The sequence below is a fragment of the Mobula hypostoma genome, chromosome 1, assembly GCF_963921235.1.
Source record: "Mobula hypostoma chromosome 1, sMobHyp1.1, whole genome shotgun sequence".
In the NCBI taxonomy this organism is placed as follows: Eukaryota; Metazoa; Chordata; class Chondrichthyes; order Myliobatiformes; family Myliobatidae; genus Mobula; species Mobula hypostoma.
In genome coordinates this window covers 101,667,671-101,686,207 of record NC_086097.1, presented here as the reverse complement: position 1 = coordinate 101,686,207, position 18,537 = coordinate 101,667,671, and the positions used below count along the sequence as shown (strand labels likewise).

The window sequence follows — 18,537 nt, the reverse complement described above, 5'->3', positions numbered from 1 at the left end:
CACCTGGAATATTGTGTATAGTTTTGGTCTCCAAATTTAAGGAAGGACATTCTAGCTATTGAGGGAGTGCAGCGTAGGTTCACGAGGTTAATTCCCGGGATGGTGGGACTGTCATACGTTGAAAGATTGGAGCGACTGGGTTTGTATACACTGGAATTTCGAAGGATGAGAGGGGATCTGATTGAAACATATAAGATTATTAAGGGATTGGACATGCTAGAGGCAGGAAACATGTTCTCAATGTTGGGGGAGTCTAGAACCAGAGGCTACAGTTTAAAAATAAGGGGTAGACAATTTAGAACGGAGTTGAGGAAAAACTTTTTCACACAGAGGGTTGTGGTTCTGTGGAATGCTCTGCCTCAGAAGGCAGTGGAGGCCAATTCTCTGGATTCTTTCGAAAAAGAGTTAGATAGAGCTCTTAAAGATAGCGGAGTGAAGGGATATGGGGAGAAGGCAGGAAAAGGGTACTGATTGCGGATGTTCAACCATGATCACAATGAATGGTGGTGCTGGCTCGAAGGGCTGAATGACCTACTCCTGCACCTATTGTCTATTGTACGGTGTGACGTACGGTACGGTGACTGTAGTGTGGTGTGATGTACGGTATGGAGACTGTAGTGTGGTGTGATGTACGGTACGGTGACTGTAGTGTGGTGTGATGTACAGTCTCGTAGTGTGGTGTGACGTACGGTACGGAGACTGTAGTGTGGTGTGATGTACGGTATGGAGACTGTAGTGTGGTGTGACGTACGGTACAGAGACTGTAGTGTGGTGTGACGTATGGTCTCGTGTGGTGTGACGTACGGTATGGAGACTGTAGTGTGGTGTGACGTATGGTATGGAGACTGTAGTGTGGTGTGACGTACGGTACGGAGACTGTAGTGCGGTGTGATGTACGGTACGGAGACAGTAGTGTGATGTGCTGTATGGTACGGTGACTGTAGTGTGGTGTGATGTACAGTCTCATAGTGTGGTGTGATGTACAGTACGGAGACTATAGTGTGGTGTGACGTACGGTACGGAGACTGTAGTGTGGTGTGATGTACGGTACGGAGACTATAGTGTGGTGTGACGTACGGTACGGAGACTATAGTGTGGTGTGACGTACGGTACGGAGACTGTAGTGTGGTGTGATGTACGATATGGAGACTGTAGTGTGGTGTGACTTACGGTACGGAGACTGTAGTGTGGTGTGATGTACAGTCTCGTAGTGTGGTGTGACTTACGGTACGGAGACTGTAGTGTGGTGTGACGTACGGTACGGAGACTGTAGTGTGGTGTGACGTACGGTACGGAGACTATAGTGTGGTGTGATGTATGGTACGGAGACTGTAGTGTGGTGTGACGTACAGTATGGAGACTGTAGTGTGGTGTGACGTACGGTACGGAGACTGTAGTGTGGTGTGATGTACGATATGGAGACTGTAGTGTGGTGTGACTTACGGTACGGAGACTGTAGTGTGGTGTGATGTACAGTCTCGTAGTGTGGTGTGACTTACGGTACGGAGACTGTAGTGTGGTGTGACGTACGGTATGGAGACTATAGTGTGGTGTGACGTACGGTACGGAGACTGTAGTGTGGTGTGATGTACAGTCTCGTAGTGTGGTGTGACGTACGGTACGGAGACTGTAGTGTGGTGTGACGTACGGTACGGAGACTGTAGTGTGGTGTGATGTACGATATGGAGACTGTAGTGTGGTGTGACGTACGGTACGGAGACTGTAGTGTGGTGTGATGTACAGTCTTGTAGTGTGGTGTGACGTACGGTACGGAGACTGTAGTGTGGTGTGACGTACGGTACAGAGACTGTAGTGTGGTGTGACGTACAGTCTCGTGTGGTGTGACGTACGGTACGGAGACTGTAGTGCGGTGTGATGTATGGTACGGAGACTGTAGTGCGGTGTGATGTACGGTACGGAGACTGTAGTGTGATGTGCTGTACGGTATGGAGACTGTAGTGTGGTGTGATGTACAGTCTCGTAGTGTGGTGGGACGTACGGTACGGAGACTGTAGTGCGGTGTGACGTACGGTACAGTGACTGTAGTGTGGTGTGACGTACGGTATGGAGACTATAGTGTGGTGTGATGTATGGTACGGAGACTGTAGTGCGGTGTGATGTACGGTACAGTGACTGTAGTGTGGTGTGACGTACAGTCTCGTAGTGTGGTGTGACGTACGGTACGGAGACTGTAGTGCGGTGTGATGTACGGTACGGAGACTGTAGTGTGGTGTGACGTACGGTACGGAGACTGTAGTGCGGTGTGATGTACGGTACGGAGACTGTAGTGCGGTGTGACGTACAGTACGGAGACTGTAGTGCGGTGTGACGTACGGTACAGTGACTGTAGTGCGGTGTGACGTACGGTACAGTGACTGTAGTGTGGTGTGATGTACAGTACGGAGACTGTAGTGCGGTGTGATGTACGGTACAGTGACTGTAGTGTGGTGTGACGTACAGTCTCAGTGTGGTGTGACGTATGGTACGGAGACTGTAGTGCGGTGTGACGTACGGTACAGTGACTGTAGTGTGGTGTGACGTACAGTACGGAGACTGTAGTGCGGTGTGATGTACGGTACAGTGACTGTAGTGTGGTGTGACGTACAGTCTCATAGTGTGGTGTGACGTACGGTACGGAGACTGTAGTGCGGTGTGATGTACGGTACGGAGACTGTAGTGTGGTGTGACGTACGGTACGGAGACTGTAGTGCGGTGTGATGTACGGTACGGAGACTGTAGTGCGGTGTGACGTACAGTACGGAGACTGTAGTGCGGTGTGACGTACGGTACAGTGACTGTAGTGTGGTGTGATGTACAGTACGGAGACTGTAGTGCGGTGTGATGTACGGTACAGTGACTGTAGTGTGGTGTGACGTACAGTCTCGTAGTGTGGTGTGACGTACGGTACGGAGACTGTAGTGCGGTGTGATGTACGGTACGGAGACTGTAGTGTGGTGTGACGTACGGTACGGAGACTGTAGTGCGGTGTGATGTACGGTACGGAGACTGTAGTGCGGTGTGACGTACAGTACGGAGACTGTAGTGCGGTGTGACGTACGGTACAGTGACTGTAGTGTGGTGTGATGTACAGTACGGAGACTGTAGTGCGGTGTGATGTACGGTACAGTGACTGTAGTGTGGTGTGATGTACAGTCTCAGTGTGGTGTGACGTATGGTACGGAGACTGTAGTGCGGTGTGACGTACGGTACAGTGACTGTAGTGTGGTGTGACGTACAGTACGGAGACTGTAGTGCGGTGTGATGTACGGTACAGTGACTGTAGTGTGGTGTGACGTACAGTCTCATAGTGTGGTGTGACGTACGGTACGGAGACTGTAGTGCGGTGTGATGTATGGTACGGTGACTGTAGTGTAGTGCGGGATTAGAAAGTAATGATTATTTCAGAAGTCTGTTAGCAGCCGGGTGGACTTCTGATCATATGGTCTTCCAAGCTGCTGTATCTTCTCCTAAGAGATCGAAACAAGAAGGGTGTCTGGCCAAGGTCGCACGAATGCTTGATGATTCAGTGGGTTCACGGGTCCAATCTGGTGCTGATGCTCTCGGTTAAGTTTATAGCCATGTGTTTGGGGGACAACAGTGGGTGGGGAGTTGGGGGTGGATGTGGTTTGCATGTTTGACACTTACTTGGTAACGATTTACACTTCTCACTGCTTTCCACAGCATCCTAAATCGCAGTCCTCCCAGGCTCATCCAGGAAATCATCCTGGTGGATGACTACAGCCGTGACCGTGAGTAGCAGTTGTGTTGTCACTGGGGAGCACGTGGCAGGGGGTGATGATAAAGATCAGAGGGGTAAATCCATTTTTGTCCAATATTCAAGAGTCTGGCTGCAGCTAGGAACTTCAGCAGAACCCCTACAATGAAACAAGGCTGAGAACTGGTGTTAAGTGGAACATGTGGCCTGAGATTTTAATCAGGTTAATGTCACGGCATGTGTTGTGAAATTTGTTAACCTTGTGGCAGCAGTACAATGTTGTACATGATACATATAGAAAAAGAACTGAATTGCGCATGGCATAGATATGTATGTTAAATTTTGATAAGTAGTGCAAAAACAGAAATTTAAAATAAAGTGAGGTAGTGTTCATGGGTTCAATGTCCATTTAGGAATCGAATGGCAGAGGGGAAGAAGCTGTTCCTGAATCGCTTCCGAAACCTTCAGGCTTCTGTCCCTCCTCCCTGATGGTAACAATGAGAAGAGGGCATGTCCTGGGTGGTGGGGGTCTTTAATAGAAAAATAGAAACATAGAAAATAGGTGCAGGAGTAGGCCATTCGGCCCTTCGAGCCTGCGCCGCCATTCAGTATGATCATGGCTGATCATCCAACTCAGAACCCTGTACCTGCCTTCTCTCCATACCCCCTGATCCCTTTAGCCACAAGGGCCATATCTAACTCCCTCTTAAATATAGCCAATGAACTGGCCTCAACTGTTTCCTGTGGTAGAGAATTCCACAGATTCACCACTCTCTGTGTGAAGAAGTTTTTCCTCATCTCGGTCCTAAAATTCTTCCCCTTTATCCTTAAACTGTGACCCTTCATTCTGGACTTCCCCAACATCGGGAACAATCTTCCTGCATCTAGCCTGTCCAATCCCTTTAGAATTTTATACGTTTCAGTAAGATCCCCCCTCAATCTTCTAAATTCCAGTGAGTATAAGCCTAGTCGATCCAGTCTTTCTTCATACGAAAGTCCTGCCAGCCCAGGAATCAATCTGGTGAACCTTCTTTGTACTCCCTCTGTGGCAAGAATGTCTTTCCTCAGATTAGGGAACCAAAACTGCACACAATACTCCAGGTGTGATCTCACCAAGGCCTTGTACAACTGCAGTAGAACCTCCTTGCTCCTGTACTCGAATCCTCTTGCTATAAATGCCAGCATATCATTCACCTTTTTCACCGCCTGCTGTATCTGCATGCCCACTTTCAATGACTGGTGTATAATGACACCCAGGTCTCGTTGCACCTCCCCTTTTCCTAATCGGCCACCATTCAGATAATAATCTGTTTTCCTGTTCTTGCCACCAAAGTGGATAACCTCACATTTATCCACATTAAATTGCATCTGCCATGAATTTGCCCACTCACCCAACCTATCCAAGTCACCCTGCATCCTCTTTGCATCCTCCTCACTGCTAACACTGCCGCCCAGCTTCGTGTCATCCGCAGACTTGGAGATGCTGCATTTAATTCCCTCACCTAAGTCATTAATATATATTGTAAACAATTAGGCACGTGGCCAAGTGGTTAAGGCATTCGACTAGTGATCTGAAGGTAATGAGTTCGAGCCCCAGCCGAGGCAACGTATTGTGTCTTTGAGCAAGGCACTTAATCACACATTGCTCTGTGACGACACTGGTGCCAAGCTGTATGGGTCCTAATGCCCTTGGACAACATCAGTGTCGTGGAGAGGGGAGACTTGCAGCATGGGCAACTGCCTGTCTTCCATACAACCTTGCCCAGGCCCGCGCCCTGGAGGGCGAAGACTTTCCAGGCGCAGATCCATGGTCTTGCAAGACTAATGGATGCCTTTAAACAACTGGGGTCCCAGCACTGAGCCTTGTGGTACCCCACTAGTCACCGCCTGCCATTCTAAAAAAGTCCCATTTATTCCCACTCTTTTCTTCCTGTCTGCCAGCCAATTCTCTATCCACACCAATATCTTACCCCCAATACCGTGTGCTTTAAATTTGCACACTAATCTCCTGTGTGGGACCTTGTCAAAAGCCTTTTGAAAATCCAAATATACCACATCCACTGGTTCTCCCCTATCCACTCTACTGGTTACATCCTCAAAAAATTCTATGAGATTTATCAGACATGATTTTTCTTTCACAAATCCATGCTGACTTTGTCCGATCATTTCACTGCTTTTCAAATGTGCTGTTATCACATCTTTGATAACTAACTCTAGCATTTTCCCCACCACCGATGTTAGGCTACCCGGTCTATAATTCGCTGGTTTCTCTCTCCCTCCTTTTTTAAAAAGCGGGGTTACATTAGCCACCCTCCAATCCTCCAAAATCTAAAGAGTTTTGAAAAATTATCACTAATGCATTCACTATTTCTTGGGCTACTTCCTTAAGCACTCTGGGATACAGACCATCTGGCCCTGGGGATTTATCTGCCTTTAATCCCTTCAATTTACCTAACACCACTTCCCTACGAACATGCATTTCCCTCAGTTCCTCCATCTCACTGGACCCTCTGTCCCCTACTATTTCTGGAAGATTATTTATGTCCTCCTTCATGAAGACAGAACCAAAGTAGTTATTCAATTGGTCTGCCATGTCCTTGTTCCCCATAATCAATTCACCTGTTTCTGACTGTAAGGGACCTACATTTGTCTTAACCAATCTTTTTCTTTTCACGTATCTATAAAAGCTTTTACAGTCAGTTTTTATGTTCCCTGCCAGTTTTCTCTCATAATCTTTCTTCTCTTTCCTAATTAAGCCCTTTGTCCTCCTCTGCTGGACTCTGAATTTCTCCCAGTCCTCAGGTGTGCCGCTTTTTCTGGCTAATTTGTATGCTTCACCTTTGGAATTGATACTATCCCTAATTTCCCTTGTCAGCCACGGGTGCACTACCTTCCCTGGTTTATTCTTTTGCCAAACTGGGATGAACAATTGTTGTAGTTCATCCATGCGATCTTTAAATGCTTGCCATTGCATATCCACTGTCAACCCTTTAAGTATTATTTGCCAGTCTCTCTTAGCTAATTCACGTCTCATACCTTCAAAGTTAGCCTTCTTTAAGTTCAGAACCTTTGTTTCTGAATTAACTATGTCACTCTCCATCTTAATGAAGAATTCCACCATATTATGGTCACTCTTACCCAAGGGGCCTCGCTCGACAAGATTGCTAACTAACCCTTCCTCATTGCTCAATATCCAGTCTAGAATAGCCTGCTCTCTAGTTGGTTCCTCGACATGTTGGTTCAGAAAATCATCCCGCATACATTCCAAGAAATCCTCTTCCTCAGCACCCTTACCAATTTGGTTCACCCAATCTATATGTAGATTGAAGTCACCCATTATAACTGCTGTTCCTTTATTGCACACATTTCTAATTTCCTGTTTAATACCATCTCCAACCTCACTACTACTGTTAGGTGGCCTGTACACAACTCCCACCAGCGTTTTCTGCCCCTTAGTGTTATGCAGCTCTACCCATATCGCTTCCACATCCTCCCGGCTAATGTCCTTCCTTTCTATTGCGTTAATCTCCTCTCTAACCAGCAACGCTACCCCACCTCCTTTTCTTTCATGTCTATCCCTCCTGAATGTTGAATATCCCTGAATGTTGAACTCCCATCCTTGGTCACCCTGGAGCCATGTCTCTGTGATCCCAACTATATCATATTCATTAATAACTATCAGCACATTCAATTCATCCACCTTGTTACGAATGCTCCTTGCATTGACACACAAAGCCTTCAGGCTTGTTTTTACGACACTCTTAGCCCTTATACAATTATGTTGAAAAGTGGCCCTTTTTGATTTTTGCCCTGGATTTGCCTGCCTGCCACTTTTACTTTTCACCTTACTACTTTTTGCTTCTACCCTCATTTTACACCCCTCTGTCTCTCTGCACTTGTTCCCATCCCCCTGCCACATTAGTTTAAATCCTCCTGAACAACAGTAGCAAACGCTCCCCCTAGGACATTGGTTCCAGTCCAGCCCAGGTGTAGACCGTCCTGTTTGTACCGGTCCCACCTCCTCCAGAACTGGTTCCAATGCCCCAGAAATTTGAATCCCTCCCCCTTGCACCATTTTTCAAGCCACGTATTCATCTGATATATCCTCCTGTTTCTACTCTGACTAGCACATGGCACTGGTAGTAATCCAGAGATTATTTCCTTTGTGGTTCTACTTTTTAGTTTATCTCCTAACTCCCTAAATTCACCTTGTAGGACCTCATCCCGTTTTTTACCTATATCGTTGTTGCCTATGTGCACCCTCCCACTCCAGAATGTCCTGCAGCCGCTCAGAGACATCCTTGACCCTTGCACCAAGGAGGCAACATACCCTCCTGGAGTCTCGTTTGCGGCCGCAGAAACGCCTATCTATTCCCCTTACAATCGAATCCCCTATCGCTATAGCTCTCCCACTCCTTTTCCTTTCCTCCTGTGCCACATAGCCACCCATGGTGCCATGAACTCGGCTACTGCTGCCTTCCCCGGATGAGACATCTCCCCCAGCAATATCCAAAACAGTATATCTGTTTAGGAGGGATCTGTTTAATGAAAGCCGCCTTTCTGAGGCACTGCTCCTTGAAGTTGTCTTGGATACTACACTTTCTGCAACCTACTTCAATCTTGTGCAGTAGCCGCACCCCCCCCCCCCATACCAGACAGTGGTCCACCCTGCCAGAATTCTCTCCACGGTACATCTATAGAAGTTTTTGAGTGGCCTAGGTGACAAACCAAATCTCCTCAGACTCCTAATGAAGTATAGTCGCTGTCTTGCCTTCTTTACAGCTGCATTGATATGTTGGGACCATGTTAGGTCCTCAGAGATCTTGACACCCAGGAACTTGAAGTTGCTCACTCTCTCCACTTCTGATTCCCCTTATGAGGGTTGGTTTGTTTCCTCATCTTACCCTTTCTGAAGCAGTGTAATCAGCTCTTTTGTCTTACTGACGTTGAGTGCCAGGTTGTTGCTGTGGCACCATTCCACAAGTTGGCATATCTCACCCCTGTATGCCCTTTCGTCACCACCTGAGACTCTACCAACAATGGTTGTATCGTCAGCAAATTTATAGATGGTATTTGAGCCACACAGTCATGTGTATACAGAGAGTAGAACAGTGGGCTAAGCACACTCCCCTGAGGTGCACCAGTGTTAATTGCCAGCGAGGTGGAGATGTCATCACCAATCCACACAGATTGTGGTCTTCCAGTTAGGAAGTCGAGGATCCAGTTGGAGGGAGGTACAGAGGCCCAGGTTCTGTAGCTTATCAATCAGGACCCTTGGAATGATGGTGTTAAACGCCGAACTGTTTATGTCAATGAACAGCATCCTGACATAGGTGTTTCTATTGTCCAGATAGTTGAAGGCCATGTGACCTATTGTGGCGATAGGCAAATTGCAATGGGTCCAGTTCCTTGCTGAGGCAGGAGTTCATTCTAGCCATGACCGACCTCTCAAAGCATTTCATCACTGTCGATGTGAGTGCTACTGGGCGATAGTCATTAAGGCAGCTCACACTACTCATCGTGGGAACTGGTATAATTGTCACCCTTTTGGAGCAAATGGATACTTCTGACCATAGCAGTGAGAGGTTGAAAATGTCCTTAAATACTCCTGCCAGTTGGTTGGCACAGGTTTTCAGGGCCTTACCAGGTACTCCGTTGGGGCCTGCCACCTTGCAAGGGTCACCCTCCTGACAGCCTAACATCGGCCTCCGAGGCAGAGATCACAGGGTCACCGGGTGCAGCAGGGATCCTCACAGTTGTAATTTTATTCTTCCTTTCTTTCTTTCTTTTTAAATCTTTTTATTGAATAAGTATACAAAAAGGTAAAGCATATAAACATTAATACAATGTTAAAATATAATAAAATTCCAGAAGGTATCAATACCAAAAAAAATACTACAATGTAATTTAAACATAAAAAACCAAGATAACATAATAGTATACTAAATTTTATATATATATCAATGGAAAAAAAAGAAAAAAAAACCCCCAAAAAAAAACCCACCGTGCAACTAACTAAAAGCAAAGCACCTTAGAAGGTGTTGAGTTCATCTGGTAGTGAAACATCACTGCCATTCATGCTATTGGGTTTTGCTTTGTCGGAAGTAATGTCTTGCAAACCCTGCCAGAGGTGCCGTACATCCAATGTCGCCTCCAACCTCATTCAAAATTGTCTCTTCACTCCTGAAGTAGCCCTCCGCAAATCATACCTAGCTTTCTTTACAGACCTAGATCACCAGGCTTAAATGCCACAGATCTAGCCCTTAGCAAGCTGGAAGTTTCTGGTTCATCCATGTCTTTTGGTTTGGGAATGTACAGCAAGTTTTCATAGGCACACACTCATTCACATAGGTTTTAATGAAGTCCGTGACAACTGTGGCATACTCATCCAGATTCCAAGATGACTCCCTGAACATAATCCAGTCCACTGATTCAAAGCAGTCCTGTAGATGCTCCTGTGCTTCCCTTGTCCATACATTCTTGGTCCTCACTACCAGTGCTGCAGTCTTCAGTCTCTGCCTATACTCAGGGAGCAGAAGTACAGCCAGGTGATCAGACTTTCCAAGGTGTGGACGTGGGATAGCACAGTAGGCACTCTTGGTCTTAGTGTAATAGTGGTTCAATGTGTTACCTCCTCTGGTACTATAGGTGAATTGTTGGTAATAATTATTAGTGACCTTATCAAGCTGGCCTAGTTAATGATGGGGAATACATCAGGGTGTGCTGTTTCATTCCTCTTGGTTACATCGCTCAGTTCATCTAAAGCCTGTTTGACATTACCCTGAGGTGGAATATACACCACTAGCAAAAAGATTGGTAAAGTCTCCCGTGGCAGGTAAAATGGACAGCGCCTGATCGCGAGTGAACGGGAGCAGGACAGCGCCTGATCGCGAGTGAACGGGACCAGGACAGCGCCGGATCGCGAGTGAACGGGACTGGGACAGCGCTGGATCACGAGTGAACGGGACCGGGACAGCGCTGGATCGCAAGGGAATGGGACCGGGACAGCACCGGATCGCGAGTGAACGGGACCGGGACAGCGCCCGACCGCGAGTGGATGGGACCCAGATAGCGCCGGATCGCGAGTGAACGGGACTGGGACAGCGCTGGATCACGAGTGAACGGGACCGGGACAGCGCTGGATCGCAAGGGAATGGGACCGGGACAGCACCGGATCGCGAGTGAACGGGACCGGGACAGCGCCCGACCGCGAGTGGATGGGACCCAGATAGCGCCGGATCGCGAGTGAACGGGACTGGGACAGCGCTGGATCGCGAGTGAACGGGACCGGGACAGCGCCGGATCGTGAGTGAACGGGACTGGGACAGCGCTGGATCGCGAGTGAACGGGACCGGGACAGCGCTGGATCACGAGGGAATGGGACCGGGACAGCGCTGGATCGCAAGGGAATGGGACCGGGACAGCGCTGGATCGCGAGTGAACGGGACCGGGACAGCGCTGGATCACGAGGGAATGGGACCGGGACAGCGCTGGATCGCAAGGGAATGGGACCGGGACAGCACCAGATCGCGAGTGAATGGGACCGGGACAGCGCCCGACCGCGAGTGGATGGGACCCAGATAGCGCCGGATCGCGAGTGAACGGGACTGGGACAGCGCTGGATCGCGAGTGAACGGGACCGGGACAGCGCCCGACCGCGAGTGGATGGGACCCAGATAGCGCCGGATCGCGAGTGGATGGGACCCAGATAGCGCCGGATCGTGAGTGAATGGGATCGGGACAGCACCGCCACACTTCTGCTCTATCCTTTGGTGGGCAGCTCTTTCAGCTCCGGATACTCTGGGTTCCTGTCCACACCAGAAACTCTGGTGCAGGCCACAGCAGAGGACTTCTAATACCAGGGGTTCTCAACTTAAATCTATGCCCTCTAGTTTTAGATAGCCCTACCCTGGGGAAAAGACTGTGACCATTCATCTTATCTATGCCTGTTGGGGTTTTATAAAGTCATCCCTCAGACCCCTTTACCCTGAGAAAAGAGGCCCAACCTGTCCAGCTTCTTCATGTAACCCAAGCCCCCCGATCCAGAAACTTTCCTGATATCCTTGCCAGAACTGTGTGCCCGGAACTGCGTGCACTCCTCCAACTGTGTCTCATCTGCACCTTGTAAAGTTGTAACTTAACGTCCCAGCTCTTGTACTTGATGGCCGATGAAAGCAAATGGTCCAAATGCCTTTTCTTATGCCCCTGCGTCTCCATTTTCGAGGAACTTTTTACTCTGTATTGAACAAATCACTGTTTGACTGAGTCAAAATTTCCTCTAGTTAAACAAAGAGAAAACTGAGATAATTGCTTTTGGTGCTAAAAAAGAGTGATTAAAAGTCAGTACTCACTTTGAATCCCTGTTGTTACAATACACAAACCAAGCCAGCAACCTTGGTGTTGTGGTGGACTTTGAATTAACTTTAACTGCTACATTAAGACAATTTCAAAGTCAGCCATCTACCATCTTAAAAATACAAGTAAGTAACATCCACTGCCTCTCCTTTGTCCACCCTGGTACCTCAAAAGCTCATCCTTAATAATGAACTCCAACACTTTCCCAACTGGTCTATAATTTCCTTTCTTTTGCCTTCTTCCATTCTTAAAGAGTGAAGTGACATTATGTTTATTTCTCCCAATTACGTTACCCCCCCCACCTCACCTCAGAATTCACTAAAACCGGTATTGTGGGATTGTGGGCCAGCCTGGAGCTCAGATGAGCTGCCCAGCTGGGGTCCTGTGTTCCCTGGGTGGAGGAACCGCAGGTGTCTCTGGCTTGTCCGGGGGGTGTTGACATGCTCATGGTCATGTTGTAACGGCAGGGGCTTGGCAGCAGAATACTCCCAATCTTGGCGGGCCAGTTTAAGGTGATCTACTGAAATACGTTCAGGTTTACCCTCTTATCTATGAAAAAATTATTTTCTCCCCATTCCGTGGAACGGGCTATCGAAATGAGGCCTAAGGGAACGCTGCTGTGCGTCATGGCAGATGAAAACAAACAAGGTGGAATGTAGGTCAACAGGAACCCAAGGGTGCTGTGCGCCACGATGGGAGGTAGGAATAAGTGCAAAGGAATTGAATTTACTGAGGAGGGTGGAACACTGTTGAGAGGACGACCAGGCGGTCGAGGTGTCAGGAATGAAATCACTTGGCACTCATGACAGTTGTCCATATACCAACTCAGCCACAGATGACTGCAGGTCCTCTTTCAGAGCTGTTCTGAGCCCCAGCAGGACCCACGGGAGACGATCATGCAAACACTCATCGGTCAGGGAAGCCCTCAGAGCAGCCTTTAAGGAGCAGTGAAACTGCTCGCATAGGCCATTGGACTGCGGGTGATTCACCGTGTTGTGATGTAGCCTAACACCAAAGTTCTGGGCCATCACAACCCAGAGGTCTGAAATGAATTGGGGACCATGGTCAGAGGAAATATCAAATGGGGCACCAAACCGAGCAACCCAGGTGCTAATGAATGTCAAGCCATGTCTGTCGCCATTGTCGATGCTGGAGGCACAACCTCTGGCACCTGGTGGTGTGGTCCATCGTGGTAAGGAGGTGTGTGAAACCACGGGAGGGGAGAAAAGGACCAACTAGATCCACATTGACATGGTCAAACCATTGCTCAGGAACCTCAAAAGGTGCCTGAACACAACGGTTAATTTTTGCCCGCTGACACTCCACACAGGCTGCAGTCCAATTGTGCACATCTTCCTGAGGCAGTGTCAAACAAATGTCAGTGCATTCGGTTTCTGTGAGGCCTTCTGGCCTGGATGTGAGAGGCAAAAACAGTCCTTCTCCATTTTGCAGGCACAATGGGGCGAGGGCGACCAGCCTGGACATTGCACAGGAGAGAAACCGCAGCTTCCCCGAACTTGATGTCAGCCAACTGCAGGCCCGTGACTGCTGTTCAGTAAGCTTGGACCTCTGGGTCAGTAGCTTGGTCGGCTGCCATGCTGGCATCGTCATCCTCTAGCTGTACGGCCTCAGTGGCTGGCCGTGAGAGGCAATCAGCCGCAGCATTATTGTTTCCCGTGATATGTTGTATATCAGTTGTGAACTCTGGTACATAGGCCAGGAGGCATTGCTGCCATGAAGACTGACAGTCTGATGTTTTGGCCACATGTGCACGAGGGGTATGTGGTCAATGACTGCTCTGGAATGGTGACCCTCTGGAAGATAATGAAACTGGCGGACAGGCAGCTACAGATTGAGAAGCTCACAGTCAAACATGCTGTACTTCATTTTCGGGGGGATGGAGCTGCCGGCTGAAGAAGGCGAGCGGCTGCCTCACGTCTCCAAACAACTGTTCATGCACAGCACCCACGGCACAGTCTGAGACATCAATAGTAATGGTGTGTTGGGGAGTGGGAGCGGCCATAGGGTCTCATTGGAAACAGCTCGTTTGGTGTCACCAAATGCCCTGGTCACGTCCACTGACCAGTCAAGCACGTGATTGGGGGTATTACCTTTAAGCGCACTCTACAGGGGGAGCATAAGTTCAGCATCTCGCAGAATGAAGCGGTGATAGATATCCACCGTGCCTAAAAACTCCTGTCATTTTTTAGTAGTGCAGGGTGGTGGGAAATTTATAATAATGTCTACCTTTGAAAGGTGTTTCACACCTTCTGCGGAGATGTGATGGCTGAGAAAATCAATGGTTGCAACCCAGACTGGAATTTAGCAGGGTTAATAATCAACCCGTGCTGGCTTAAGGACTGGAAAAGTACGGAGATGAGATACGTGTTCAGATTTGGATGCACTGGGGCAAGTATGTCATGTGGGTAAACAAAAAGAACATCTAAGTCTTGGAGTCCATCAGCCATTGGAAAGTCTGTGCTGCATTTTTCAGTCCAAATGGCACGCACAGAAACTGAACAAGGCCAAACGGGGTTATCATAGTTGTTTTGGGAATGTCCTCCAAGCACACCGGCACCTGAGGGTAACCCCTAACTAGATCGACTTTGGAAAAAATTAACTTTCTGATTAAACATGGAGTAAAGTCTTAGATGTGTGGGACTGGGTGACAATCGGGGGTGGTGGACTCGTTAAAGCATCGGTGATCACCACGTGCCCTGCAACCACCATTGGACTTGGGGACCGTGCAGAGGGGTGAACCCCAGGGGCTATTCGACCGGTGTACAATGCCAAGTCTCTCCATGTTGACAAACTCAGCCTTCGTGGTTGCCAGCTTTTCTGGGTCCAGTCTATGCGCACAGCAAGGACTGGTGAGCCAGTTGTGGGAATGGGCATGACCCCATGTTTTGTGACTGTAGTGGAGAATGTGGGCTTGCTGAGGTCTGGGAGTTCACTCAGCAGTCGAGTAAACTCACATGCAGTGGTGCATGTGCTTGACAGGGTCGTTGTGGGGAACTTACTGGGGGAGCCGGGTAACGACACAAAGTCCTTGACATCCACAAGCCGGCAGTTCTTCAGATCGAACAACAGTCCTTGGGCACACAGGAAATCTGCACCGAGCAGAGGTCTAGTCAGTTCAGCGAGGATGAAGTCCCATGTGTAACGTTACCTACTGAAGCAGAGCGTCACCCATCGTGTCCTGTAAGTCTGGATCCTGCTGCTGTTGGAGGTCTCCAGCGAGGTTTCGTCGCTCTTTGTCTTCTCATCAATAGATGATGCCGACAGCACAATCACTTCAGCACCCGTGTTACACAGGAAGCATCACCCTGAAAGGGTGTCTGTAATGAACAGTAGACGACCCTGCCAGCTGGAACCCACAGTGTTCACAGACCTCTGATGGCCTGATGCAGTAGCACTGTCAAAGCTGCAAGGAGCTCGGCACTTTCTAGCATTTGTACCAAACCAAGTGTGGTAAAAACACAGGCTTGGCATGGTCTGTCTCTCAGACACGGCATCCTTATGTTGGGAGCCTTGCTGACCGGGCTTATTGAGGGAGAGAAAGGAGGAGGAATGATGCACCACTGCCTGGCTGAGTGCAGACCATCAGCCATCTTAGCAAGCTCCCTATAGTCCATCACGGGTGCATTAGTGAGGGCTATGCAAACTTGGTCAGGCACTTGCTGCATGAAGAGTTCTTTAAAACTAAAACAAGGACGATGATTTCCCAGGAGAGGTGGCATGTAGTCCATTTGCTCCGAAGGCCTAGCGTCTCCTAGACTGGGTAGGAAGAGCAACTGTTTAGCGTGCTTGGATTCTGTTAGTACAAAAGGTGAGCTTTCAGTGATTGGCATTTATCCTGTTCAGGTAGCTGTTCAAGTAGACTCACTACTGTCGCAGGCTGTGGAATTGCTGAGAGACACTTGTTACGTACCCCGTAACTGGGTTGCCAAACCAGCAGAAATGGATCACTCAGTTGGAGTCTGGAGTACTAGAACTAAGAAAGTTTTATTAAAGAAACAAGCAACACAGTAATCGAAAGGATAATAAATGCAACAATTCAACAATGATAACCACACATGTGCACAGAATTAAGATAACAGCATCAATCAAGCTCTATCGTTGTCTAGGGGTAAATGACCAATTTCAAAATGACTCAAAGTTCAGTCCAGTTAGTAGTTCAGTTCGCAGTAATCGTTGCCATGGCGATGGACAAGGTGGGGGAAGAGACAGAGAGAACAGGAACAACTGATCATTCAGAACGGCTTCACTCACAGACCAGCGAGATGGCTCACAAACAGCATTTGGGCGGGTCCTTGGTGATGTCACCTGAGGTCACCGACTGTGACCCCTCCTCCAGATGCGGTCGATCCTCTGCAGTGAACCCGGCACCCAGGCAAGGGCGGACACACACTGGGTTCCCGCTGATCGTACCTTTCCACCCTTGTCGTTGTCTGGCACTTCTCACCCACTCGTGAGAGGCGCACCGCTTCCAGGGTCTCGTTACCTCGGGTGGCGTGTGTCGCCTTAGCGAACCTGTCCCTTTTTATCCCCCTGCTGGGGTATCGCCTGTCCATCACTTCAAACAGTTCAGGGTTCAAAGGGGGGAGCCGCTCCAGACAGCTCTCTCTCCCACATCCCTTCATTACACATCTCCAGACGCTGCTCCATTGTTCCTTATCTCTCCTTCCCCTGAGGGCAGGTGGCAGACCAACTGCTGATGCCACTGATGCTAGCCCAGGCCAGCAAACATCTTAATTTTATGTGTATTCTCGTAACACACTACCAAGTAGTAAAATTTGGTGTAGTCGATGGTGATTTCTCACAGAGCAGACGGGGCCTCAGCTTGTACAAACCAAGTGATGGCAATTTGTTCTCAAACCCCCAGCAATTTCAAAGCGACTGTGTAGGTCGACATGTTCAATAACTCAGGAATCTTCCTGGAGCATTGTGGTCACCAATGGAGATTTTCGCAAATAAAATGAAATGAGACATAATGAAACTGGTAAGACATTTTTTCGAACTCCAAAACCTACACACAGAAGCATGCCAAAACTCTTTACCTAAAAATGTGGTCATGTCAGAGCAGCTTCTTAAAGTGAAACCCCAAGTCAATGTTGGTGGTTGTGAATTATGTACATTTCTCCCATTATATTACCCTACAATTATATTGAACTGGAAAGAAGGCAGAGAGGATTTAGGAGAATGCGGCCAGGACTTGTGGGCCAGAGTTATAGGGAGAGATTGAGCAGGCTGGGATTGTAGTCCTTGGGGCCACTTGCAGAAGTTCTTTTCTGATGACTCTGTGGTGGTTGTGTGTATTAGAGATGGGCAGGAGTCAGAGTACAGAGGAGTGGTGGACAAGTTTGTGGTGTGGTGTGGGAAGAATCCACCTGCTCCTGAGTGAGGCCAAAACCAGGCAGTTGGTGATTGATTTTAGGAGGAAGAGGACTGTGATGAGTCCTGTATACACTCTGGGAGAAGAAGTTGCAATCATGGAGGAGTACAAATACTTGGAAGTTCACCTTGAGAATAGACTTGAATGGAAAACCAACACCAAGTCTGTTTACAAGAAGGGAATGAGCAAAGAATATTTTCTAAGGAAGCTGAGACCCTCCAATGTGTGCAGCAGGATGTTGGAGGTCTTTTACCAGTCTGTTGTAGCCAGTGTAGTCTTCTTTGCAGCTTTATGCTGGTGATGCAAAAATTCTTTTTTTTTTAATTTTATTTTTTTTTGGATAAGGAATTCACAATTATCATGTACTTTTTTCACACATATAACCTTTTCCATTTTTTTATATGTATAAAACTACAATTATTTATACATTCTTAAGTACACATTGAGATGATATAAAAGCAAAATAAACATTTAAATAGATAATTATGTACTGTGGTAAATCTAACCTATTAGGCTAAGTAATGAAATTAGTTGTTAAGAAAAATGGTAATAATAGTTTCCATACAACCCTTCTGGACCATTTCCACTGGTCCAAAATGTTGCATACAAGCCTATATACCAACCATTGTAGGTGTTTATATCCCAATTTGTTCGTGCTTGTTCCTGCCCGCAGACATAATTATCCAATCCCTATGTACTTATTTACTTAATTTTTTCATTTTTTTTTATCCCTTTCCCAAATCTTTCCCTTTACTTGTGTTAATTCTCTATCTTCCAAAAAAAAACAAACATTTAGACTAGGGGTGCTTACGTTAGCAATATTACTGTGTTGATGAGAAGAGCAATATAAATCATTAGGAGAGTCATCTAAAGTCTGCTCGCATTGGGGTTATATATTCAATCCATTTATTCCAGATTTGATAAAATGTTTCTTTTTGAGTTCTCAGGGAGTAAGTCATCTTTTCCATTTTAAATATTTCCAAGATAATTTCGTACCAATCTTCTAATGTAGGTGGTATTGGATTTAGCTATTTTCTAGTGATTGATTTCTTACTTGCCGCTAAGAGGGCCT

General features: G+C 47.6%; 1 protein-coding gene across 7 annotated transcripts in view; it reads left to right on the top strand.

Moving 5' to 3' along the window:
- The window catches only part of LOC134349510 (polypeptide N-acetylgalactosaminyltransferase 16-like), a 262,565-nt gene that overhangs the window by 189,606 nt on the left and 54,422 nt on the right, over positions 1-18,537 (top strand). For all 7 annotated transcript variants that reach the window (XM_063053987.1, XM_063053962.1, XM_063053996.1 and 4 more), the window contains one exon: positions 3,682-3,749. In XM_063053987.1, coding sequence (XP_062910057.1) covers positions 3,682-3,749 — 68 coding nt within the window. The remainder of the gene's footprint in view (positions 1-3,681; positions 3,750-18,537) is intronic.